Source organism: Lucilia cuprina, chromosome 2, assembly GCF_022045245.1.
Source record: "Lucilia cuprina isolate Lc7/37 chromosome 2, ASM2204524v1, whole genome shotgun sequence".
In the NCBI taxonomy this organism is placed as follows: Eukaryota; Metazoa; Arthropoda; class Insecta; order Diptera; family Calliphoridae; genus Lucilia; species Lucilia cuprina.
The window spans coordinates 70,362,245-70,387,487 of record NC_060950.1 but is presented as its reverse complement, the minus strand read 5'-3'; the positions used below and the strand labels follow the sequence as shown (position 1 = coordinate 70,387,487).

Here is a 25,243-nt window from a genome sequence, read left to right as displayed (position 1 = left end):
CTATCTATCTATCTATCTATCTTTCTATCTATCTATCTATCTATCTATCTATCTATCTATCTATCTATCTATCTATCTATCTATGTATCTATGTATCTATGTATCTATCTATCTATCTATCTATCTATCTATCTATCTATCTATCTATCTATCTATCTATCTATCTATCTATCTATCTATCTACCTATCTATCTATCTATTTATTTATTTATTTATATTTATTTATTTATTTATTTATTTATTTATTTATTTATTTATTTATTTATTTATTTATTTATTATTATCTATCTATCTATCTATCTATCTATCTATCTATCTATCTATCTATCTATCTATCTATCTATCTATCTATCTATCTATCTATCTATCTATTTATGTAACTATCTATCCAACTACATGTTCGTCCGTTTTCGATGAAAACAAGCGCAAGTCATTACAATATTTTTGCTCAGTTGTTCAACTAGTTTTAGATAAAGTATATACTGAGGGACAATGGAATTCGGATACTATGAATAAGAAGGCAGAAATTCAAAAGTCAGAACTATAAATAGGCAAGTTCAAGCTTTCAATTTTGTATACATTCAACTGAGGTATTTATCATTTTAATGCCCACTTATGTATCTTTGCACGAAACTTTATGATGTAAAAATTATAAAAACTAAAAACTAAATGTATTGTTCCGATGTAGGTCCTATAGAAAAATTTCTTAATATTATGTATAGTTGGAAGGACTTTCGACTTGGGTTTTTTTAACATATCCATTTGATGGTGATGAATTATTTCTTTAGTTATAGAAAAACATTTCTTTTATACACCTTTACTGTGTATGTGTTTGTTAAAAACCCCTACCTATGTAAATTGTCTAAAAGGTTAATGGCATACAAAATGTATCAACCGGATCTTTACCCGCATTTTATTTCTCAATCAAACATATAAAATGCGCAATTTTTGTTATTATTTTTGTACAAACATGTACGTACAATTTTACGACCAAATGTCATATACAAACGAACATACATATATAGGGGCTGGGGTTACACATGCGCTTTAAAAAAATTGTTTTCATAACTGGGATGGAAAATGCTATAATTGAAATATGCTTAGTTTTTTATAAAATATAAGTAAAAATTATAACGATTTTAGAATTTTTACTTATGATTAAGATTTGAAATACCATACAACTATTAAGTTTTCCAACCCTGTTTCATTTCAAGTATTTATTTACCCGCAAAAGGTAATCTAAGGTATTCTTAAACCATCCATATGTACTCTCTGCTATGTAACCAAAAACAAAATATTCAACCATTCTAGTCATTGTGTCTCATGTAAGTTTGTCGTCCATACTACTGTGATTAAATCACAATCTCAAAGGGAGGTTTTTCTTACTTTTTTTTTTTGTTATTTAACTATCTTAAGATAATAAAGTATTACGTCGTCGTCTGTCCTTAGTAAGGTATTGTTTTTCCTTTATTATCCTGTATGTATTTTTTTATAAGAAGACAATTGCGTTTTACTTTTTGAACAGCTGAGCAATAATTTCTCTATGATTTGTATGGTAGCGATAGTTGTAAGAATAATGTGTGTGTATTTTTTGTTTTTTTTTTCTTTAGAAAATATTTGGTACCTTTTTGCACACCTTGACGTGTTTTCCTTTATCCTTTTGTAACGTATAATTGTCGAGCGTAACTTTGTTTTTATAAAATCTTTTCTAGTTTTAAAATCTTTATATTTGACTTAAGGTTACAAATTACTGTATATGTATAAATGCAGTTAGATACATATGTACATGTGTATGTATTGAAAGTGTAAAAAAAAACCTTCAATAGAAATTGGAGTACATAATCAATTAAACCTTAACAATCAGTAGAAACGGGGCCCGGTGGCAAAAAAAGATAAATGTCATAATAGCAAACTTTAAATGCAGATGTATTAAAGGAAGTTACGATTATTTTACCTCCTTAATAAATAATTATCAACATTTAAATTTGAATACTAATTCTCTCAGCTTGTAAAGAATTAGCATCATCCTGCCAATTCTTTCTATGATTACATTATGACAAAATTAGAACAGTAATACCTCTGACTTGAATTTATATATCGTGTTCACTAGATAAAGCTATTGAGTAGTCCAAGTTTTTGAAATATGTGTTTAATAATTCAGAATTATTTTAATTGGCCTTTTAAACATGTATGTATATGAAAAATGTATTTCTTCGTACAATACCTTAATCAAAATATTAATGCTGTAATTTTCATGATTTTACAGATTTAAACATGAAATAAAGTTAAGATTAAATAGAGTATAGCAATTACTCTTGGAAACTAACTACTGTTGTAGACCCCAGCCACACAAGTTAGCCCCTTTCTCTTGTGAAAAATAATCTTTTAAAATTTTCCTTATTAAGAGCTTCGGACGAGCCCCTTAATGATATTTAAATTTCCGAAGTACTTAAACGCAATAAGAAATAAACATGTTTGAAAATATAGTCGGGCATGGTCGACCATATGGTATCCTACACATGTCGGTATATTAAAAATGTGGATTATTTTTAAAAATAAAGCAAAACAGATTAAATGTTATTTTATTTTATTTTATTCCAGAATATTTTTTCTTATTGTTGACAAAATTGTGATTTTCAACAATAGTGCTCATAGGCGAATAGGAGTAAATACTACTTCAAAGTTATTTATGTTGAATCTAAAAGTGTTATTAGTGAATTTTGACCTTTAAGTCATTTTCTGAAGGGAGCTTGTAAGGGTAGTTTCCTTTAAAGTTCTATACAACTAAGTTTTGCCGACTTTTGTTGAAATATTTTTTACATAGCTTAATCGACTTAGAAAACGATTCTATACCGATTGTATTACTTTAAGGTAGATATAGGACGAATATTTTTCTATGTTACAAACATCAGCACCATCCCAACTAAAGTGGTGTAGGGCATAAAAAATTATCTAAATTAAACAAGTAAGAAGTTATAGTCGGGCGAGGCCATATAATACCCTGTATACGAATAAAATGTGATTTAGTTTTCATAATAAAGCATTTAAGTTGAATTGTACCTTGCCTTAGATATACTAAAGCCATTTACTGTTTAATAAAACTGTGGATATTTAAGTAAAATTTTAATGGGGGCTTTTTAGAGGGGCTAGGGTCAAATGAGGCCCTATAATTATAAAATTCATCAGGGTATATTAAACATAATTATGAACTTAAAATCCCTATTTGGCGGTTTCAGTTCTATGGGGCCTAGGTGAAATAATGGACCGATGTTAACCATTTTCAATAGGCTTCCTCTACAGTACCATAAAAGATCATGTGCCAAATTTCATTGAATTATCTCCAAAATTGCGACCTGTAGTTTGATTACAAGGTTTACAAGTTCTATTCGGGGGTTCAGTTGTATGGGGGCTAGGTGAAATAATGAACTGATGTTAACCATTTTCAATAGGCTTCATCTACAGTACCATAAAATATCATGTGCCAACTTTTATTGAATTATCTCCAAAATTTCGACCTATAGTTTACACTAAAGTGGTGTAGGGTATATAAACAAAAAGAATGTTTAGAATTTTGTTTTAAAATTGAGCTTAGATTTTTATAAGTCAATTGACATCATACAGGCACAAGGCAGCGTGGCCGAGCGGTCTAAGGCGCTGGTTTTAGGCACCAGTCCGAAAGGGCGTGGGTTCGAATCCCACCGCTGTCAGAACTTTTTTCTACTTTTTTAATTTTAACAAATTTTATTAAAAATATAAACAATATATTCTGGAACTTTCAATCGCTATGTTTTGCTTCTAAAAATAAAAATTTGAGATTCGTTTTACAATTTTTTCATTCTTTACACTGCATTATCTGCACTAATTTTACTCTCCCTTATTAGTGAAATATACTGTTTTATCCAAAGAAAGGTGGTTGTCACAGTGATGGCACGCAAAATGTACACATTTTAGGCCTGTCACAGAATTCTATTCAGATCGAAAGTGGAATTATAACTTCTAAATAAATCGATAAAAACTTATAGAAATAATAATTTTAAACTATTGTTAATTTCACGTTGAAAATGTAAAATAATGAATTATTATTATTTTTCTTTTTTGAAGAAAAAAAATAAATTTATGCAAAAATTCGTAAAACATCTTATGCTAAGTGTCGCTAATTGATCTTAAAAAATAATAATCAAATGTGCTTGTGACAAAATTATTAAATAATTAACTTAACGCAAAAATTCGTAAACATTTAATTATAAAATATTTCGTAGATTGTTTAAAAAGTTCAATATCTCGACACTAATATATTGTAGATTTTAAAAAATGTAACTCATAAGGACCAGTTATGTACGTTGAATGTCCACATAATTTTCAAAACATTTAATTCTCTTTTTTTAGAAATGATCTTAATAAAAGATTCACGCCACTCTGACTCAGTATGTCAAATTTTAAAATACAAATTTAAAAAAATCCACAATATGGTGACAGGGAACTTTTTCACCCGATAGTATCATCACTATTATATTAGTGTTTGACAGCTGAGATTCTATTTAGAATTTTTTATCGATTCATTTTGTTTTGTGTGTTAGTATTTTTATACGTGGTGTCTGATAAAAGCGGCTGGATTATTTTTATTTTAATAAGATAAAAGCAAAAGAAAAACAAGTTTTGCAAAAATAATTATTAAATATAAATGGTTATGGCAAAAATATAACTAAATAAATAAATATCGCGCTGCAAAACACACTAAAAAGAAGGTAAATTGTAAAAAATACTTGAAAAACAAGACACATTTACAAAAACAAAATAAATATTTGTTGTTGTTTTTTTCGTATTAGAATTGCTTAACAGTTTGCTGTTAAATAAACTATTTGAAATAATGTTATACTAAAAAAAAATAAAGTAAACAAACCAAGAAAAATAGGGTATTTTTATAATTCTTGAAAAAAAAGAAGTGATAAAAGGTAAATTAATAAAAATGTCAAGAAGATATACAATATGAAGTAAATCTTTAAATAGGCTTTTTAAATAAAACGTAATAAAAGATGTAAAGGAATTTTGACTCAGTTTAGGAACACTATAATATCTTAACACATTTGTTACCTATGCGAATTTCCTGTTTCCGTTACTCACAGACATTTGATTCCGCTATAATTTTGAAAGTCTACGGTAAATTAGTGTCAACGCCCAGATATCTGGTTAAGTTCTCTAATTTTATTTTTACAGATCGATTCTCTAAAACGATTCACAAACAAATTAACATGAATTTTTAATACTATAATCTACATACATACATGTTTGGTACTAAAATTGAAAAGGGACAAACCGTAGCCACTGTACTTTCATATTAACATCTACTATCTAAATATATTTTATTTTTCAGATACCATGATTAGTTTATTCGTTATTTACGAAATATGTCATAAAACATTCAACGACATGTTTATTCGTAACTTTATTTTTAAAGTTATATCAATCTTTAGTAAAATGATATACTTTAAAGCTTCAGACATCTACTGTCATGATCTTAAAAAGGGTATTTCGAGAATATCTTAGAATGCTTAATGGCATTTTATTATTTTTAAAACCTTTTAAACAAATCAAGAGATTTGAATAATCAAACCAGATTCAAGTAGTAGAGTTTAATACGCTTCTAATCTAAATTGATATTAAATGTTTGTTTATATAACTTTTATGAACACATAAGTTTTAGTTTTTACGTTTATAACAAAAAATCGATTTATAACAAAGATGTTACTATAATTGTAAAATATTCCACTATTCCAATACCTCATATAAAACAAAATATTGATAATTTATTAAAGTTTGATATAAAGACTTAAAAAAACAGGAGTTTTTTTGTTTGTTCAATTTTTTTGTAAAATATTTCCAGATATTCCTGTAATTAATTAACTGTACACGTATGTAAAAACTTATTCAGGGACATCAAGATTTTTTGCTAAAAAAAACTTCTTCATTCTTTACATAGCTTGTATAAAATATAAACAAAGAAACTATATAAAATCTCTTTCCCCTAAAGAAATCTAGCCAACCAATTGCATTTATTTTTTAAGTTATTATACTAGTAAAATAAAAGCAGAAAAACAGAAACCAACAGAAAGAAAAAACTCGAAAGTATTGTAGGTTTTACACACAAGTTTAAATAACTAGACCTGTTGATATTTGAAATGTATATTTGCTTGTTTCTGCTACTACTACTACTACTCGCTTACTAAGAAGAGACCCAAAAGCAAAATAACCAACTTGTACGCGCTTCAGTTTGAGCACGCTTGTCAAAGCGTACGGTTGTTTTGAAAAAGTCTCCAAATTCATAGCAGTTTAAGCTAGTTCATTTCAATTTAAATTTCAACTATAACTCTTGCTTAATTTCCAATTGATTAGACATGACTGATTACGTTGAATTGCACAAACGTCTGACGCAAGTTGGCCAAGAGCATTTGCTTAAATTTTGGGAAGAACTATCGGAGACAGAACGTGCACAGCTAAAGTGTGATATAGCTGAATTAAATTTGGATGAATTGAAGTTATATTTTGATCGTGCTACAACCTCACTAACACAAAATGGTTTAAAACTCGACGATCGTTTGCAACCCATACCAGAATCAAAGGTTATAAGTATTGCTCGTTCCTCGGAAGAGACATTAAATGGTTATCGCGATGAAGGTTTAAAACAAATTTCTATGGGACATGTAGCCGTTTTACTTATGGCAGGTGGACAAGGTAAGTGCATTCTGTACTTTTAAATAATATTTATTTACTGCTTTTTCTTAATTTTTTTTTTTTTTGAGTTCAATGAACTTTGTTGTTGTACATTTTATTTGTACATAATAATATTGTGCTTGTAATTGAAAGTATTTTTCATTATGTAGGTGTGTAATGACTTAAATATTATTAAAAACCACCTTCTGAGTGGTTTTGCTTTGGTTGCTTTCAAAATCATGTATTCAAAATGATTTGGTACGAATAGTTTTACTTTCAAGTCACGCCTCAATTGAGTAACCAACAATTCCCTATTTAACGGTATTTAATTATTTGAGCAATCTGTGGCTGGTATGCAACATAGACAATTCTTATCTAAAAGTCCCTTTCTAAAAGCCTTGAACCTATCTCTGCACTATATTATTTAAGTGTCTACCAGTTACATACAAATGCTGTGTATATTTGTATTTATTTAATGTTTTGATTACTACACTTTAACACTTTCTGTGTATTTCATTTGTCTTTGTTTATTTTTATTATTTTTTTTTATTTCTTTTAAAGTTTTCATAATTATCTTACTCGTTGTTCACAATACTGCCAACAGCATATGATAACCACTATTATAAAAGTCTTGTTTGTCTGTAATTTACACTGTTCATATATTTTTATACAATGAGTTAAAACTTTAGTTTACACGTACATATGTATATTCATTATTTGATATCAACAAAATGTTATGGCATTAAAAAAGCCTTTTAAGGACCTTAAAAGGCTTAAACATATTGCAAAAAAGTAACTTCAAATGAAAAAACTAAGTAATTTCCCAAATATTCGAACTAACCATCCTATTCTTGCAAAGATATTTGAGTTTACAAACAAATAATAAATATTTTAAAAATTATTATTAAAATCAACATTTTATTAATTTTCCATTAAAAGATATAACAATAAAAAAGAATTCTATTTTGTGTTACTTCTTCACTTGAAAACAAGTTTTAAAGGTCAAATAAAGCTAAAAATTTATCCAAAAAATTTAGCATTTAAATAACTCTGATTGATATTTAAAACTTGTGAAACCATTAGCTTTTTGTTTTGGAAACATGTTTTCTTATACATATTCACACTATATCAAGTAAATAATTATTATGTAGATATGTATGTTTTTTTTATTTACGTCAATTATCATGTCTTGTTTATATATTTTTAGGAACCAGATTGGGTTTTGCTCATCCTAAAGGCATGTATGACGTTGGTTTACAATCCCACAAAACTCTATTTCGCCTACAAGCTGAACGTATTTTAAAATTGGAAGAATTGGCCTTTGAGGCAACTGGCAAAAAGGGTGTTATTACTTGGTATATAATGACTTCAGAACACACAATACAACCAACTTATGACTACTTTGTGGCTAATAACTACTTTGGTTTGAAGAAGGAAAATGTTGTTCTATTTCAGCAAGGTTCATTGCCCTGTTTCGAATACGATGGTAAAATTATATTGGATCAAAAGCATCGCATTGCCAGAGCTCCTGATGGTAATGGAGGCATCTATCGCGCTATGAAACAACAAGGCGTATTAGATGATTTGACTAAAAGAGGAGTCTTATATTTGCATGCCCACAGTGTAGACAATATATTAATTAAAGTGGCCGATCCCGTATTTATAGGTTATTGTGTTCAAGAAAATGCTGACTGTGCTGCTAAAGTAGTGGAAAAGTCCTCTCCCACCGAGGCTGTGGGCGTAGTAGCAATTGTGGATGGCAAATACCAAGTAGTGGAGTACAGCGAAATATCTGCCAAAACTGCCGAAATGCGTAACTCAGATGGTCGTCTCACTTTTAATGCGGGCAATATTTGCAATCACTTTTTCTCAACTGCGTTCTTACAGAAAATCGCCAGTACTTTTGAGCAGGAACTCAAATTGCATGTTGCTAAAAAGAAGATACCATTTATAGACAACTCAGGCAAACGGATAACTCCAGAAAAGCCAAATGGAATTAAAATTGAAAAATTCGTATTCGATGTCTTTGAATTTACACAAAAATTTGTCGCCATGGAAGTGCCTCGAGATGAGGAGTTTAGTGCTTTAAAGAATGCCGATTCAGCAGGCAAAGATTGTCCATCGACAGCTAAAGCTGATCTTTATCGTTTGCATAAGAAATATATTGAAGCAGCTGGTGGTCTGGTTCATGGCGATGAATGTGAAATATCTCCATTTGTTAGTTATGCCGGTGAAAACTTGTCACCTTTGGTACGAGGCAAATCGTTTACAACCCCTTTATATTTGCGCAGTAATCGTGACAATGAAAGTGGTCATTTGTAAATCACATACAAAATAGTTTTTGAAACTTTGTTGTGTTTTCAAAAAGAAGCAGAAGCAATTTTATTACATAAGTTACTTAAAATTCCATATACTTAAAAAGAAACCTTATTATTTGTTATTACGTTATACAAACAAGAAAGCATGTAGTAGTTTTAATAAACTTAACTTAAAAAATTGTGCAATTTTTGATTATTTAATTTTTATTTTTTTATTTGTTTATGTTTAAAAACAAACTAAATTGTTACTATGTATGTAATTAGATTTTAAAGTGAAAAAAAGAACTATAAATATATGTAGTATGTATTTGTAAAAGATATTATTTTAAACTGTCTACTCTGCTTTAAAGAATTTTACTTGTAAGATTTGTAAAAAAACTAAATTAAAAATTGTTAATCTTCACTTTAAGCTTTTGACTATCTTTTCAGATATAAAAGAAAGAAAGAATACATTTTTTTTAAATAATATTTTTAAATTGTAAAATTTTTAAGAAACGATAAATTTTCTTTACATATCTGGTATATTTGTTTCGAAAAAAAATTATGCAAATTGTGAATATATATATGATTGATACTAATAATTATATTATTTTATTGTGTATTTACGATAAATACATTTTAATATAAAACATTTATCATCATTTCAATTTATATGCTCATGTTTCTATTTGTTGTGCACTTTAATATGTAAACACTAATAGCAGAACTATGCCATGGTAAACACTATAAAAAGTTAAATGTATTTCTTTTGTAAAATATTTTGTTCTTATAAATAGAAAAATATTGATAACAATATAAACGAATTTATTGATATACTAAACGTTATAGTAAATGTTTTTTTCTTTTTATTAGTTTCAATGAATTGAAGATTTTTCTTTTAATTAATTATATTAAACAATGTTTTTTTTAAATTTGTGTCAATGAGAGTCTTAAATGTGTTAGCCCCAGGATACTGATAACTAAAATGTTGACTAGCTAATTTAACCAATGATTGACCTAGGAGAAAGTTAATTGTCATACAATCGCTAAGGCAAAGAAGTCAATGCATGGCAATGAACCTTTTTACTTAAATTTGCTTTTTTAAGTGTCTACGAAAACGAACCAGAATGTTAGACATCGGTGAAAATGACTTTCGGATGAATTTACTCCTCAACATCATTGGTTAACAAAACTGTTTTTCGAAACATCTAAAATCATTTCTGCCCAACCGAAAGCGGACTTTCAAAAAGGGACATCATACCATTTCTCCCGGCCAAATGCCGCAATAGAATACATTTGATTCATTGGTTAACAAAACTGCTTTTCGAAACATCTAAAATCATTTCTTTCCAACCGAAAGCGGACTTTCAAAAAGGGAACATCATACTATTTCTCCCGGCCAATTGCCGCAATAGAATACATTTGATTCAACTTAGTTCGGTGAAGGTATAGGTCGTTTGGTGGGGTTCCTCCAAACACACGTGTGATAACCTGGCAATATTAGTGCTTGATGCACCGCCATCCTAATTATAAGCAAAAAAATATTTTTTTCCATACTAACAACAAATATGTTTTCAATCGCAACTACCGGCAACAGGTTTTTCGTCCGGCAGAACGTCTGCTGCTTATCAATAAGTGAACATTGAAACAATAGCTCCCAGGCAATGGCCGTCTATCAGGAAACAATTTTAAAACACACTATAGAGTTCTAGAAGCTCATATAACATGACACTCTTCCTTCCAATCCCTAGGGAGACACATTTTCATTTTCAGTAATTCACGTGTCACCCCTGCGTAAACGGCCTTACACACTATTTATTTATTTTGTTTAAACTAAAATTTGTCTGCTTACCTTAAAAAAAACTCCGTAATTAAAGTTGTTTATTATAGATTGACCACAAATTTTCACATATTATTACTATTTTAAACCTTTTTTAATTTTTCATTTTTTAATTTTTTAATTTTTCATTTTTTTTCTCTTTTTTTATACTTTCTATAGATTTCACCAAAAAACACAAATACACAGGAATAGCTGCAACATATAATTTACTTTTTCATTTACACACGAATTTTCCATTTCTTTAAGATTTATATATAAATATAAACAATAAATTATTTATTATAAAAGAAAAAATTTTCACTTGTTAATATGTCTTCACAACAGGTAACTTAAGTAAATTGATGCGACTGTCAAAAAGGCTTTTATTTGGGCGCTTTTTGATAAACTGCGTCTGCAAAAAAAAGTGATGTAAAAGAAAATGATAACATTCAAATTACATCCTGTTTCCGTTTAGTATAGGTTTATACAGGAAATAATAACATAATTAACAAAATATGAAGTAACTTAAAAGCATTCATTTACAGCAGTTATATCTAAATATCTAATCAATATAAATGAGACAATGTTGTAAACAAATAAACATATGTATTTAACATATTTTTTAACGGTTCCTTACTAATTTAACTTATAAATAATAATAATAATACGAATTATTTAAGTTGACAAATTTAAATAAAAATAATTAATTTTCTACAAATGTAAAATATTTTATACTCCACTCCATTCTGAATTTTATAAATATTTAATATAATCATATATTATTAACGGTATATTTAAGCTAAACAATTCTCTCCTGATATACTAACCAAAAAAGAAGAAGAACCATAAACACTTGGCAGCACTTAAAAATGGTCACGTGAACAAAAACGTGTAATAAGTATGAGTGACAGAGACACAAAGATAATTTATGAAAGTTGTCGCCATCCGCCCTAAGTAAAAAAAGTACAGCTATAGTAAATAAACAATATTGAATTGGCAGCACTTTGACACGAAGCACAAGTGCAGTTGAATCTCTTTTACGAATTTTGTTCATTCAATTTTTAACGTCGGTACATTTCGTTTGCGTGTTCGAAGAATTTTTTTCTAGCCCAATTTAAAAGTTGGGGGAATAAATTCACTTTCTATACGGACGTTTCAGTGGAAACAATAATTAGGAATAATTTTTATACATAGAAACAATTAATTAAAAGCACAGCAAATAACAATGGGAAGTAAGTAAACAACTGCAACGAAATTTAATTAAAAACAAAAATAAAGTGAATTAAAAGAAATGCAAGTTAAAAGAATAATCAGATTGAGTTAAAAAAATGGGCAAAACTTTGAAGTAATCCCTCCTAAGTTTGAAGCGTTTTACTTTGCTTACGTATACAGAGTTTAAAAATTGTTTGCCGGTGTTTTTGGTTGCTTGTAATCATACAAATTTGTGTTTATTCCAATATACTGGCTATAAAATAGATGCTTGAAAATAAATAAATACTGGTGACGTGTTAAAACTAATACAAATTCTTTCTCTTGCCCTTCCAGTTAAATTCCTTGAAGTCATAAAACCCTTCTGCAGTATACTGCCAGAAATTGCTAAACCAGAACGCAAGGTAAGTTACAATTATTTATTTTATTATATATTTTAAAAAAATAAGGCAAGTTTCATTTATGATTTCAATTGGAAATGTATTATTAATTGCCAAATTAAGCATAAAGATAAGCCGCCTGTCTATTAATGTATTTGGTAGTAGAAAGAAAGGTTGCCATACAATACACAACTTTCTAATTGTCATAAAAAGAAAATGTTACAAGAAAATAATAACTTGAAAGGGGATTGAAGGGAGAAGGAAATAGCCACGCAGGCATTTTACACCTTTATTATTAATTAAAGATTTGTTTTGTTGTAAAATTAAATTATTAAATATATTAAATAGATTACTTGTAAATTTAATATTAATAGTTATTATATTATTCGAAAAAAAACAAATTGTATTTATTCTGTTTATGAATGGTATGCATGTTTTATTTTCTCTCTTAAGTTTGACATTTATCTGTATTCGTGTTATTTTGACAGTTATACCAGCGTATACGACGTGTACAAAATAAGCCGAATGCAAGTCGTGTTATTTCGTCATTGAATATTTTCGTTAGTCGTCTGTCTGCTTTGAGACATTTCAATAGAAAACAATCATAGTATTCGCTGTTGATTGTTGTTTATGTTTTTTGCTTACGTAGCTATGTATGCGAGGAACGACCAACAACTGTCATTATTATTATAATGATGATGACAATGATGAAGTCTTATTAGCTTGATTTTTAATGAAAGTAATAAAGACTAGTTTATTATTATTCTCATTTCTTTAAAAATTAAAGAAGTATGTAGGTCAATAAACCATATTAAGTCAGTTTTTTAGCTAATAGCAAATTTTAAATAAAAGTTTTTTTGGAAACACATACTTAGTAAAATATGAAATAGGTTTTATTTTAATGAAATCCTCTAAAATAATATTTGTAATATATTAAATTTCTCGTTTTCAGATTCAATTCAGAGAGAAAGTGCTATGGACCGCCATAACGCTATTCATCTTCTTGGTTTGCTGTCAAATTCCTTTGTTCGGTATCATGAGCTCCGACTCAGCTGATCCCTTCTACTGGATTCGTGTTATTTTGGCCTCCAATCGTGGTACCCTTATGGAATTGGGTATCTCTCCCATTGTCACCTCTGGTTTGATTATGCAATTGTTGGCTGGTGCCAAAATCATCGAAGTCGGTGATACTCCCAAGGATCGTGCTTTGTTCAATGGTGCTCAAAAATTGTTCGGCATGGTTATTACTATTGGTCAAGCCATTGTCTACGTAATGACTGGCATGTATGGTGATCCATCAGAAATTGGCGCTGGCGTTTGTCTGTTGATCATTATTCAATTGTTCGCTGCTGGTTTGATTGTTTTGCTTTTGGATGAATTGTTGCAAAAGGGTTATGGTTTGGGCTCCGGTATCTCTCTCTTTATTGCTACCAACATTTGTGAAACTATCGTATGGAAGGCATTCTCCCCCACCACCGTCACTACCGGCCGTGGTACTGAGTTCGAAGGTGCTGTCATTGCCTTATTCCACTTGATGGCCACTCGCAGCGATAAGGTCCGTGCTTTGCGCGAAGCTTTCTATCGTCAAAATTTGCCCAACTTGATGAACTTGTTGGCCACCGTACTCGTGTTTGCTGTCGTCATATACTTCCAAGGTTTCCGTGTTGATTTGCCCATCAAGTCTGCTCGCTACCGTGGTCAATACAGCAGCTATCCCATAAAGCTTTTCTATACCTCTAACATCCCCATTATCTTGCAATCAGCTTTGGTTTCAAACTTGTATGTTATCTCCCAAATGTTGGCCGTAAAATTCCAAGGAAACTTCTTCATTAACCTTCTCGGTGTTTGGGCTGATGTTGGTGGTGGCGGCCCAGCCCGCTCCTACCCAATTGGTGGTCTCTGCTACTATTTGTCGCCACCCGAAAGTGTTGGCCACATTTTAACCGATCCCATCCACGCCATTCTCTACATTGTCTTCATGTTGGGCTCTTGTGCGTTCTTCTCCAAAACATGGATTGATGTATCTGGAAGCTCTGCCAAGGATGTAAGTATTTAAATTACTATTTTATATGAAAATTAACAAAACTAAAACTTTTATTGTGTCCCCTATTTGCAGGTTGCTAAACAATTGAAAGAACAACACATGGTTATGCGTGGCCATCGTGAAAATTCTATGATCCATGAATTGAACCGTTATATTCCCACAGCTGCTGCCTTTGGTGGTTTGTGTATTGGTGCTTTGTCCGTGTTGGCCGATTTCTTGGGAGCCATCGGTTCAGGTACCGGTATTCTATTGGCTGTTACCATTATCTACCAATACTTTGAAATCTTCGTTAAAGAACAATCTGAAATGGGCGGTATGGGCACACTGCTGTTCTAAGCTAAGCGCATTCAATCACTTAGTTAAGAGCGTGTCAAGTGTGTGTATATGTTTGTATGTTTAGGTACATAAGTGAAACTCGAAACATTTTACGTTTTGGGTTTTTTTATAAGATTTCTTTGTAATTACTTTTTTATTTAAAACAATATATAGAGCAGGATGCGAGGCAAGGCAAGATGTTTGTTTCGTAATCTTTTTCTAAATTTTATTAGAAGAAGTTGAAAATTTTAAAATTTTCTTTAACAGCAAACATTTGTCTAACACCTTCCATATTTTGCTTTAGTGATTCCTATTCACCTCATAAAATGCAAACCGCCTGCAAAGGAGAAGAAAATGAAAAATTCCACCTTTTAAATTAAAATGTTTATACAATTAAAAACATCATCCTTCCATTTATTTTAAACATCGTTTGTTTCGAACTGTTTTCTTAAGCCTATTTGAGGTTTACTATAATTGTTTTCATACCTTTTTTTAACAAAAAAAAGAAAATACTAGTTTTATGTTAAAATATTTTTTTTACGAAAATTCTATAAAGAGATAAAGAAAAAAACACATCTAACACAAAAATGAGACTTTTTAACTTTAAAGATTTTTAATATTATTTCTTGAAATGAAGAATATTAATTTTATATCTTAGACTGGTTACAAAAAATCCTTTGAAATTGTTTTTTATAAATACACATTTTGTTTAAGCTTTAAATTAATAATATTTTGATGAAATAATATTAAAAATTACAAAAGTTGTAGTTTATTTATATACAGAACGAATGATTGTGAAATTATTAAAGTTATAGAATTAAAGAGAAAAGCAAAATAATTCAAAATGAAACTTAATTCTAAATAATAAAAAACTTGTAATAATAAAAATAAACAAAACCATAAAAAAAATGTAAAATTTAACAAAATGTCTTTTATTGAAATATATCACATGTCTAGTAAAAACAAAATATAACGTCACTTTAGTGTACAACACATATGTGAACGAGGTTTTTTAAAATTTTGGTTAGAGATTTTTGCGAAAATAGTATAAAAGTGAAAAATTATATCACAAACGACAATCGCCTAAGTGGACATGAAATAGAATTGAATAGGAGTCCAAAATCTACTACTTATTTAGACATTTAAAATGTGCCCTGTCGTAAGCAATTCCGTTTTTAATGTTTCGAATAAGACTATTATTACTTTGCAAGTATTTTATCGCGAATAAATGCGGTCCTATAATTTTTATTGAAATATTTTATTTTGAAAAATTAATACACAAATTCGCTCGCAAATAAGAAATTAAAAACTCCAACACAAAAATACATTTAATTGACAACACTAAAACAACAGATTTCTTCGAGTCTGGCATCTCCGATGGAAAGGGTAAATAAATTAATTGACATTTATTTATTGACAGCAGCAGTAGCCACAAAAAGTGTTGACACCTCCAACTGGTGGATAAGCAAAGGAATTTCTGGTTAAAATCCAGACTATTTACTATTTAAACAAGTGTTTTGTGTTTGTCAAAGCACTGGAGCAGCACAAATAACACGAATTTTATGATTAACAAGAGTAAAAGCTGTAAAAACAAACATCATTATCAGCAGCAGAAGCGAAGACAATGTCGGCCACAACACATATTCTAAACAGGAATATGCCCTATTTGAAACAGCAATTTTCGGCCTTACTGCGTAATACATCGCCAGTTATAACCCTTATATGTTTGGTAACCACTGTTGGTTATTTGTTGTCGTTCAGTGAAACTGCAGTACTCTTCTTAACTGTAACACCTGGCTACATCTTGCCCAATGCAGAATTCTGGATATGGACTGCATTTACGTTCTGCTTTATAGAACTGCATTGGTGGGAGGTTTTAGTAGATGTTGTTACGGTTGGTTTGTGTGGTAAAATGATAGAACCGTTATGGGGTCAAATGGAAATGTTTAAATTTTTTGCTTTGAGCAATTTTGGTGTGTCGATATTGACCACAATTTACTATTTGTTCTATTATATGATCACAAAGAATCCCCAAATTTTATTTGATGTCCACATACATGGACTGGCTGGTTATGTGGCGGGAATTTGTGTAGCAGTACGTCAAATAATGCCGGATCATTTAATATTTAAGACACGTTGGGGTCGTTTGACTAATCGCAATGTTCCTTTGACCGTTTTAATTTGGTCCATTATACTTTGGGCTGTAAATTTGTTAGATGGTACGTATCCAGCAATGTTTGCTTCTGGACTTTTGGTTTCTTGGGTCTATTTACGTTTCTATCAACACCATCCGAATGGTCGCGGCGATAGTTCGGAAAGTTTTACTTTTGCCAGTTTCTTTCCTAATGTTATGCAGCCCATCATTGGTGTATTAGTAAATCCAATTTACCTGTGCTGTTTAAAGGTGGGAGTAGTTAAACCACCAGCACCACCGCGTGTGGCATCAGCAGCAAGTTTATCTTCCGTATCAATTTCGATGCCAGGCGTTGATCCACATGATGTTGAAAGAAGACGGTAATAAATGCTGAAATTTGTATAAAAAATAAAATTAAAATTACACTTTTTTCTCATTAACAGGCAAATTGCTTTAAAAGCTTTAAGTGAACGCCTAAAATCTACAGAAACTTCACGTCACTCACAGTTGCCCAAATCGTTTCCCACTGTGTCCGGAAGTGGTGGCCATAGTCATGGTCATTCCCATGGACACGGTCAGCACCAACATAAACATCACGGCGGTCATAGCCACCATCATGGCCACAACGTTCATGCAAGTAGTTCTGGTCATGGTCATTCACACGGCCACCCAATGGGAGGACATGGTGAATTGCAAACACCTCCATTCTTAGCACCATCAATGGTCAGTTCTGCCTCTACTTCTTTGCCCATTACTACGGCTCGGTCTGAGCCGCGCATGATAAGCACCATGAGTCCAATAGCAATACCAATGCCAGCGCCGCCTCCCAAAACGGAAAATTCCGCCATAGCCACTAGTGATTTCAAGGAAGATAGCAGCGACAAAGCGTTACTCATCGACATGGATAACGACAACACACAGTAATTGTAGGTTAGTAGCAAAAAAGTAATATAAAAATAAAATGAAACGAAACGGAATGAGTTGTCATCTAAGAAAGAAATGTTGAGTAGATGATGACGACGACGATGCTGCTGTAAGTCAAGGCAGTGATCTTAATTTTTTGTTTTTATTATTTAAACGTGTATAATAAAATAGAAATTACATTATAAAAGAAAAATATAGTACGTAAATTTTCTTATCTTAAACTAAATTGGCGTTATTTTATTTCAAAATGTTTGCCTAATTCTTTTTTATTTATTAAATTAAGTTTTTCTCTAATGTTGTTCAAACGCAATAAAGTGCTTTTAAATATAAATATTTATTGGAATTTGAAATGTATGATATAATCTAAATAAACATACGTCTATGGAGTGCGGTTGACGAATTATGCTTGATTTTCTTTTACTAAAAATAACTGTCTGAACATTAATAAAAACGAGGAAAACTCAGAATTAGGCCAATTACTTTTTGATAAAGTTTATTCAATTCATTTTTCATTCATGAGTTTATAATTATACTTTCTTTTTTGAAACTGTTATAAAACGGAAAATATATTGTTGATAAAAAATGTCTTAAAAGTAAAAACGACTTCTTTCATAAAGATCATTTTGTTAGCGAGTTAAAAAACATTTCCATAAATTATTCCGCAATTCTCATCTGTAGTATTGTTGTTGTTGCTGCCAAGAACTTTGACCTCCTGCTTGATTCGATGTACCACCTTCGTAAGGAGGATTGTTGCCGGAAGAGTTACCACCCCCAGCACTGCCAAACGAATTTAAAACGCTGCTGTAATACGAGGCATCCGCAACAGATTCTGAAGGCTGATGGTGGCCCTGGCTAAGGGGAGTCTTTTTGAGCGATTGATGCAAAGCCACCTTGCCCTGATGACAATCTTGAGCATTGGCATTATTGATCCTTGCCAAATTAGCCTGTGTTAAAGAGGAATGGGTGGTGGATGTTTGCAGTACTGATGAACCAGGAGGTGCTATTGAGCCAATATTACTAGTCGACCGTAAAGGGGTGCGTTGAGTTAACAAGGTGGAGGGAGCTTGTATAGGTGCTACTGTAACGGACGATTCGGATAATTTTCGTTGCATGCCTGAATCGGGTTTGATTTCGGCCGGTGGCGGTATAGGTGCCGGTGGTGGGGGTGGAGGTGGCTGAGTAACATGTCGATGATTTATATGAGCTTGTAAGTCTCTTTGTGATAAGTAAGTTCTTCTGCAACCAGTATTTCCATAGCGACTACCACTGTGTGTACACATAAATACCGTACCAAGACCCGATTGCTCTACACGTACTACCTTATCATTGCAACGAGGACAGACTTTCACCGGTTCTGTGCGGGCACATTTCAAACAGAAAACATGTTTGCAAGGGATCATACGACCGTAGTGTAAAATCGGTTTATCACATTGATCACAAATATGAATCATGGGATTTAAAACCTTTTCGCCAATCAAATTGACTTTGTGATTCCATTTAAGCCGAAGCATTGGTTCCGGAGGACCTCTACAAATAGTTGTAAATGTTGGCGCCTCTAGCTGAGATATGTCCGCTTCCATATCAACTAGAATAATATCAATATAAAGATATTATAGAAGAAATATAAATATTTTTAAATAAGTCTTACTTGTTTGTGGTACAATATTGTTCGTCGGCTGAACCGGCAAAGCGGGTGCAGGCTGTTCTGGCTGCGGAGTAGTAACCGCATTATTAGTTGTTTCTGTATTTGTAGTGCCTATACTGCTTACACTAGCTGGAACTTCGGCCGTTTCATTTCCTTTTGTCAAGTCATTCATAACCGCATCTTCACTTGTTTCTAGCAAAACATTGGCTCCACTTCCCGCCGACACATCACCGTCCTCCACAACAACACCTGAACTACCATCAAATGACTGATCCAGTGATACCTCCTCATCACTAGACACAACTACTGCGGCTTTTTTGCCTCTACCACGACCGCGTCCCCGACCTCGGCCACGGGCTCTAGCACCCCGGCCACGTCCTCGACCCCTTTTAGTAACACCATCTTCACCGTCCATTTCAGCAATTTGTTTAGCCGGAGTATTAGATAATTATTTTCTTTGATAAATACTTATTTTATATTTCCTTATAGCTGCTGAAAAAATAATTCGCCTATATTTTAGCTTCGTCCACAAAAATAGCTTCTTCTACTTCTTTAAATAGTGCTATTCAATGTGAACTATTAGCTTTTCATGATATTTTTGTTGATGCCCCGTTAGTTACTACGTTACGTGATGAATTTGCAAATTATAACTATAGTTATATAAAGGCTCAGTTAGTTTCTACATTCACTTGCCTAATGAACTAACAGATTCGTTTTTGCCTTACAAAAACCTGTGAAATTCGACAGTTTAATTAAGAGGTTTGTATTGGGTTTTTATGATAACGAATAAGCTAATTCAACACGGAACGTATAAACTAACTAAGCCGCCGATCGTTTTTTTTTTCCCAAAAGTATGTTGGATATTTGTTTTCTATTTCACTTTTTTCGATTTTTAATTGTCGGGTTTTCGAACTTTATTATATTGATTTTTCGACTTTTTCCGATTCTATGTTTGAATCTGAAAGTTGAAAAAAGTATTTAAAGTCGATATTAAAAAAGTTAAAAAGTCGACAATTTCAAAATAGTTAATAAAGTCTTTAATTTCGCAATAAAACAACATTTTTTCGTTAAAAACATTGAATTTGAGTGGATAGCTCATAGATTGAATTTGTGTATCCTAGGCACGAAACATAGTCGTATAAGCAAAACGAGTTTAAAAATTACATTTTTGGAGAGTTTTAGTATAAAACCATTTGATTAAGTATTTTTGAACAATTATTATACATGTTAAATTGCCAAACACGATTTAATGTATTTTTTCAAACTAGGCTTGCTTATGCAACACTGCGTTGTGTCTAGGATAAGCAATTACAACATTAAGCTATTCATTCAAGTTGAATATTTTCATCGAAAAAGTGACTTCATTTTGATCGTTTATAATTTTAAAATTAAAGGTATTTAATAAACATATTTATACGTTCACAGTTGTAATTTTGTTTAAATTTAAGGAAATGAACATTACTGTCGTTGTATTAAAAATCAGTAAGTTAAGTGAAACACCATGAAGAGGTTTACGCAAATCTAATAAATTTGAAGCCAGTCGAAACATAGCAAGTGGAAAGAAAAAACCTTTTATAAATCAATTTCACAGGGTATATATACTTTTTGTCAATTTGATTTTAATTCGTTTTAATCCAGAACAAGTAGATATGTTTAAAATACGCCAGGTAAAAATTGGAATTAGCCGGCGTACATCCGATTTTAAGCCGTTGACGAAATTTTAGATGTCGGTCGTCGACGACGTTAATAATATTTGTCGGCACAGGACTCTGGGCTGGGGTTGTGTTGAATTGTGGCAACATCTTTCTTTTTCTCGTAACGCCATTGCAGGCGTGTAGTGTTTTTTAAAGTTGTCCAAGAAAAAAATCATAAAACATCCAAAATGGTATGTGAAATTAATTTAAAATATTGAGAAAATATTAAAGAAAAGCAAACGAATTTTCCAATGGCATAAATATTTTAAAAGTGCACCAAAATTGTTTTGAAAAAACATAAAATTATGAAATTGTTAATTGCGACGTTAGTGTGTGATGGCGTTTTAAAGTTCCGAAGTCATGAACGAAGACTTCGTGTGGTATTGAAAATGACATGGTGGCGAAAGTAACGAGTACAAAATGACGTGTGCATTTCTTCACTAAAGAGTGTCCCTATTCACTTTTAATGGCCTTGGAAAATTTGTTGAAGATTCGTTTTGTTAGAATTGTCTCATATTGTGAAATTATGTCTTTGTCATGATGTCTATAATATATATGTTTGTATATGTGTGGTTCATAGGTCAACTTCACCGTCGACGAAATCCGTGCCTTGATGGACAAAAAGAAGAACATCCGTAACATGTCCGTCATTGCTCACGTCGATCATGGCAAATCCACTTTGACCGATTCCTTGGTGAGTATTTTATAGATAGATGACCCCACCCAAAGTGACATCAAACTAAAGTGTTGTTCTTGTTTTTGTTCGTGTATGTAGGTTTCCAAGGCCGGTATTATTGCTGGTGCCAAGGCTGGTGAAACCCGTTTCACTGATACCCGTAAGGATGAACAGGAACGTTGTATTACCATCAAGTCAACGTAAGTGTGAAAACTAAAACGACCTATTGTATATAATATACATTGCTAAAAATTGATTATTTTCCTCTTTAGTGCCATCTCTATGTACTTCGAAGTCGAAGATAAGGATTTGGTTTTCATCACCAATCCCGATTTGTGCGAAAAGAACAGCAAGGGTTTCTTGATCAACTTGATCGATTCACCCGGTCACGTCGATTTCTCCTCTGAAGTAACAGCTGCCCTTCGTGTCACTGATGGTGCTTTGGTGGTCGTCGATTGTGTTTCTGGTGTGTGTGTACAAACCGAAACTGTATTGCGTCAAGCTATTGCTGAACGTATTAAGCCTATTTTGTTCATGAACAAGATGGACCGTGCTTTGTTGGAATTGCAATTGGATGCCGAAGAATTGTACCAAACTTTCCAACGTATTGTTGAAAACGTCAACGTCATCATTGCCACCTACAATGACGATGGCGGTCCAATGGGAGAAGTACGTGTTGATCCCTCAAAGGGTTCCGTAGGTTTCGGTTCCGGCTTGCACGGTTGGGCCTTTACCCTCAAACAATTCTCTGAAATGTACGCCGAGAAATTCAAGATCGACGTTGTCAAGCTAATGAACCGGTAAGTGAAATTTTCATTACATATTTTTTAATGCAGTAATTGTAGAACTTAAGTTAAATAAGATTAAATGCTTTTAGCACAATTCGTGTTGTTCATAAAGCGTTGAATTATTAGATTTTATCTAGTATTCAGGGCTTGAAGACTGAAGAACAAGTGCATATAAAAGTAGAAAAAAAGAACAGAAGACCGCTTTTTGATCACTGTGTGTGATTAAAGATGAGGACTTTAGTTCGGGCTATTGAGTTGTAACGCTGAGTAGTGACCTCTTTCTTAATGTCAAATCTGCTTACGCTGAAGATTCGATAGAACATTCGAATTATCAACATTATTTTTTCTTATGTAGTTTGTTTTATGATTGAAAATTTAGATTTATTAATTGGTTTATTTCAATTCAAAATATTTTAGCCTCTGGGGTGAAAACTTCTTCAACGCCAAGACCAAGAAATGGCAAAAGCAAAAGGAAGCTGATAACAAGCGTTCCTTCTGTATGTACATCTTGGACCCTATCTACAAGGTCTTCGATGCCATCATGAACTACAAGAAGGAAGAAATCCCCACCTTGTTGGAGAAAATCGGTGTCACCTTGAAGCACGAAGATAAGGACAAGGACGGCAAAGCTTTGTTGAAGGTTGTTATGCGTACCTGGTTGCCAGCTGGTGAAGCTTTGCTTCAGATGATTGCCATCCATTTGCCTTCTCCCGTCGTTGCCCAAAAATACCGTATGGAAATGTTGTATGAAGGTCCTCATGATGATGAAGCCGCCGTCGCTGTTAAGAACTGTGATCCCGATGGTCCTTTGATGATGTACATCTCCAAGATGGTACCCACCTCCGATAAGGGTCGTTTCTACGCTTTCGGTCGTGTATTCTCCGGTAAAGTAGCCACCGGTCAAAAGTGCCGTATCATGGGCCCCAACTATGTTCCTGGCAAGAAGGAAGATTTGTACGAAAAGGCCATCCAACGTACCATCTTGATGATGGGTCGTTATGTTGAAGCCATTGAAGATGTTCCCTCTGGTAACATTTGCGGTTTGGTCGGTGTTGATCAATTCTTGGTTAAGACCGGTACCATTACCACTTTCAAGGATGCTCACAACATGAAGGTAAGAAAACCATCAGTCATATCAAATAGATTGATTTTTTAATTTTATCTGATGATATTTAACACAGACCTGTTCTGAATTCACACCCATCTTTGAATGATCAAACGTTAACTGATTTCTTATATATTCATATTCATGATTAAAATTGATTTATGTATAACAACAGTTATTATATTCCTTTGTTTTTGTATTTTCTTCTTGTGTAGGTCATGAAATTCTCCGTTTCACCTGTCGTGCGTGTTGCTGTTGAACCCAAGAACCCTGCTGATTTGCCCAAGTTGGTTGAAGGTCTTAAGCGTTTGGCCAAATCCGATCCTATGGTACAATGTATCATTGAAGAATCCGGTGAACACATCATTGCTGGTGCCGGTGAATTGCATTTGGAAATTTGCTTGAAGGATTTGGAAGAAGATCACGCTTGCATTCCTTTGAAGAAATCCGATCCCGTTGTATCTTACCGTGAAACCGTTTTCGAAGAATCCAACCAAATGTGCCTCTCCAAATCTCCCAACAAGCACAACCGTTTGCAAATGAAGGCTTGCCCTATGCCCGACGGTTTGCCCGAGGACATTGACAACGGTGAAGTCAGCTCCAAGGACGATTTCAAGATCCGTGCCCGTTACTTGGCTGAGAAATACGATTACGATGTAACTGAAGCCCGTAAGATCTGGTGTTTCGGTCCCGACGGTACCGGTCCCAACTTCATCTTGGATTGTACCAAGTCCGTACAATACTTGAACGAAATCAAGGATTCCGTCGTTGCTGGTTTCCAATGGGCCACCAAGGAAGGTATCTTGGCTGATGAAAACATGCGTGGTGTACGTTTCAACATCTATGATGTTACTTTGCACGCTGATGCCATCCATCGTGGTGGTGGCCAAATCATTCCAACCACTCGTCGTTGCTTGTACGCTTCTGCCATCACCGCTTCTCCTCGTTTGATGGAACCCGTTTACTTGTGTGAAATCCAATGTCCCGAAGTTGCCGTCGGTGGTATCTATGGTGTATTGAACAGACGTCGTGGTCATGTCTTCGAAGAATCCCAAGTCGTCGGCACACCCATGTTCGTCGTCAAGGCCTACTTGCCTGTCAACGAATCCTTCGGCTTCACTGCTGATTTGCGTTCCAACACTGGTGGCCAAGCCTTCCCTCAATGTGTGTTCGATCATTGGCAAGTGTTGCCCGGTGACCCATCCGAACCCTCCAGCAAACCTTACGCTATTGTCCAAGATACCCGTAAACGTAAGGGTCTTAAGGAAGGTCTCCCCGATCTTTCCCAATACCTCGACAAATTGTAAACATCCTGCTTACGTCTTGTCATCTGTAACTAATTTACGAGAAATATTTTTGCTGTTGTGGCTACGTATAGCATTCTATTGGATCATGGATCTATTAGTTCATTATTCTAGCTACTTTCTTATACTTTCAACTCAAACAGCAGCATTAACAATAACAACAACAATATAGCACATGCATTAAAACAAGTTTAAGAAAAA

At 32.6% G+C, this 25,243-nt stretch overlaps 5 protein-coding genes and 1 non-coding gene across 7 annotated transcripts; 5 read left to right on the top strand and 1 right to left on the bottom strand.

Annotated features, from left to right (window-relative positions):
* The first annotated feature begins 3,627 nt into the window (after positions 1-3,627).
* On the top strand, positions 3,628-3,707 carry Trnal-uag. Its single transcript has one exon. It is a non-coding gene; the product is annotated as a tRNA-Leu (tRNA).
* An 883-nt stretch (positions 3,708-4,590) lies between these two features.
* LOC111674553 (UDP-N-acetylhexosamine pyrophosphorylase) lies at positions 4,591-9,851 on the top strand. 2 transcript variants are annotated; one of them, XM_023435188.2, is made up of 3 exons: positions 4,591-4,745; positions 6,391-6,729; positions 7,916-9,851. In XM_023435188.2, exons 2-3 carry the CDS (start codon positions 6,393-6,395, stop codon positions 9,028-9,030), a joined length of 1,452 nt encoding a protein of 483 aa, XP_023290956.2. In that variant the 5' UTR covers positions 4,591-4,745; positions 6,391-6,392; the 3' UTR covers positions 9,031-9,851. The 2 variants fall into 2 exon arrangements, with proteins under 2 accessions (XP_023290956.2, XP_023290955.2); XM_023435187.2 differs by lacking the exon at positions 4,591-4,745 and having other exon boundaries at positions 6,231-6,729.
* Positions 9,852-11,870: 2,019 nt separating this feature from the next.
* On the top strand, positions 11,871-15,329 carry LOC111674554 (protein transport protein Sec61 subunit alpha). The gene is made up of 4 exons (XM_023435189.2): positions 11,871-12,056; positions 12,370-12,437; positions 13,366-14,457; positions 14,530-15,329. The coding sequence occupies exons 1-4, from the start codon at positions 12,050-12,052 to the stop codon at positions 14,791-14,793; spliced, it is 1,431 nt and encodes a 476-aa protein (XP_023290957.1). The 5' UTR covers positions 11,871-12,049; the 3' UTR covers positions 14,794-15,329.
* Positions 15,330-16,168: 839 nt separating this feature from the next.
* On the top strand, positions 16,169-18,233 carry LOC111674558 (transmembrane protein 115). Its single transcript, XM_023435196.2, has 2 exons — positions 16,169-17,286; positions 17,350-18,233. Exons 1-2 carry the CDS (start codon positions 16,397-16,399, stop codon positions 17,828-17,830), a joined length of 1,371 nt encoding a protein of 456 aa, XP_023290964.2. The 5' UTR covers positions 16,169-16,396; the 3' UTR covers positions 17,831-18,233.
* A 73-nt stretch (positions 18,234-18,306) lies between these two features.
* Positions 18,307-20,044, bottom strand: LOC111674559 (E3 ubiquitin-protein ligase Hakai). The gene is made up of 2 exons (XM_023435197.2): positions 19,479-20,044; positions 18,307-19,415 (listed from the first exon to the last, which is right to left on the bottom strand). The coding sequence occupies exons 1-2, from the start codon at positions 19,888-19,890 to the stop codon at positions 18,499-18,501; spliced, it is 1,329 nt and encodes a 442-aa protein (XP_023290965.2). The 5' UTR covers positions 19,891-20,044; the 3' UTR covers positions 18,307-18,498.
* Positions 20,045-21,202: 1,158 nt separating this feature from the next.
* On the top strand, positions 21,203-25,243 carry LOC111674546 (eukaryotic translation elongation factor 2). Its single transcript, XM_023435174.2, has 6 exons — positions 21,203-21,360; positions 21,750-21,863; positions 21,945-22,045; positions 22,118-22,645; positions 23,051-23,747; positions 23,954-25,243. The coding sequence occupies exons 1-6, from the start codon at positions 21,358-21,360 to the stop codon at positions 25,043-25,045; spliced, it is 2,535 nt and encodes an 844-aa protein (XP_023290942.2). The 5' UTR covers positions 21,203-21,357; the 3' UTR covers positions 25,046-25,243.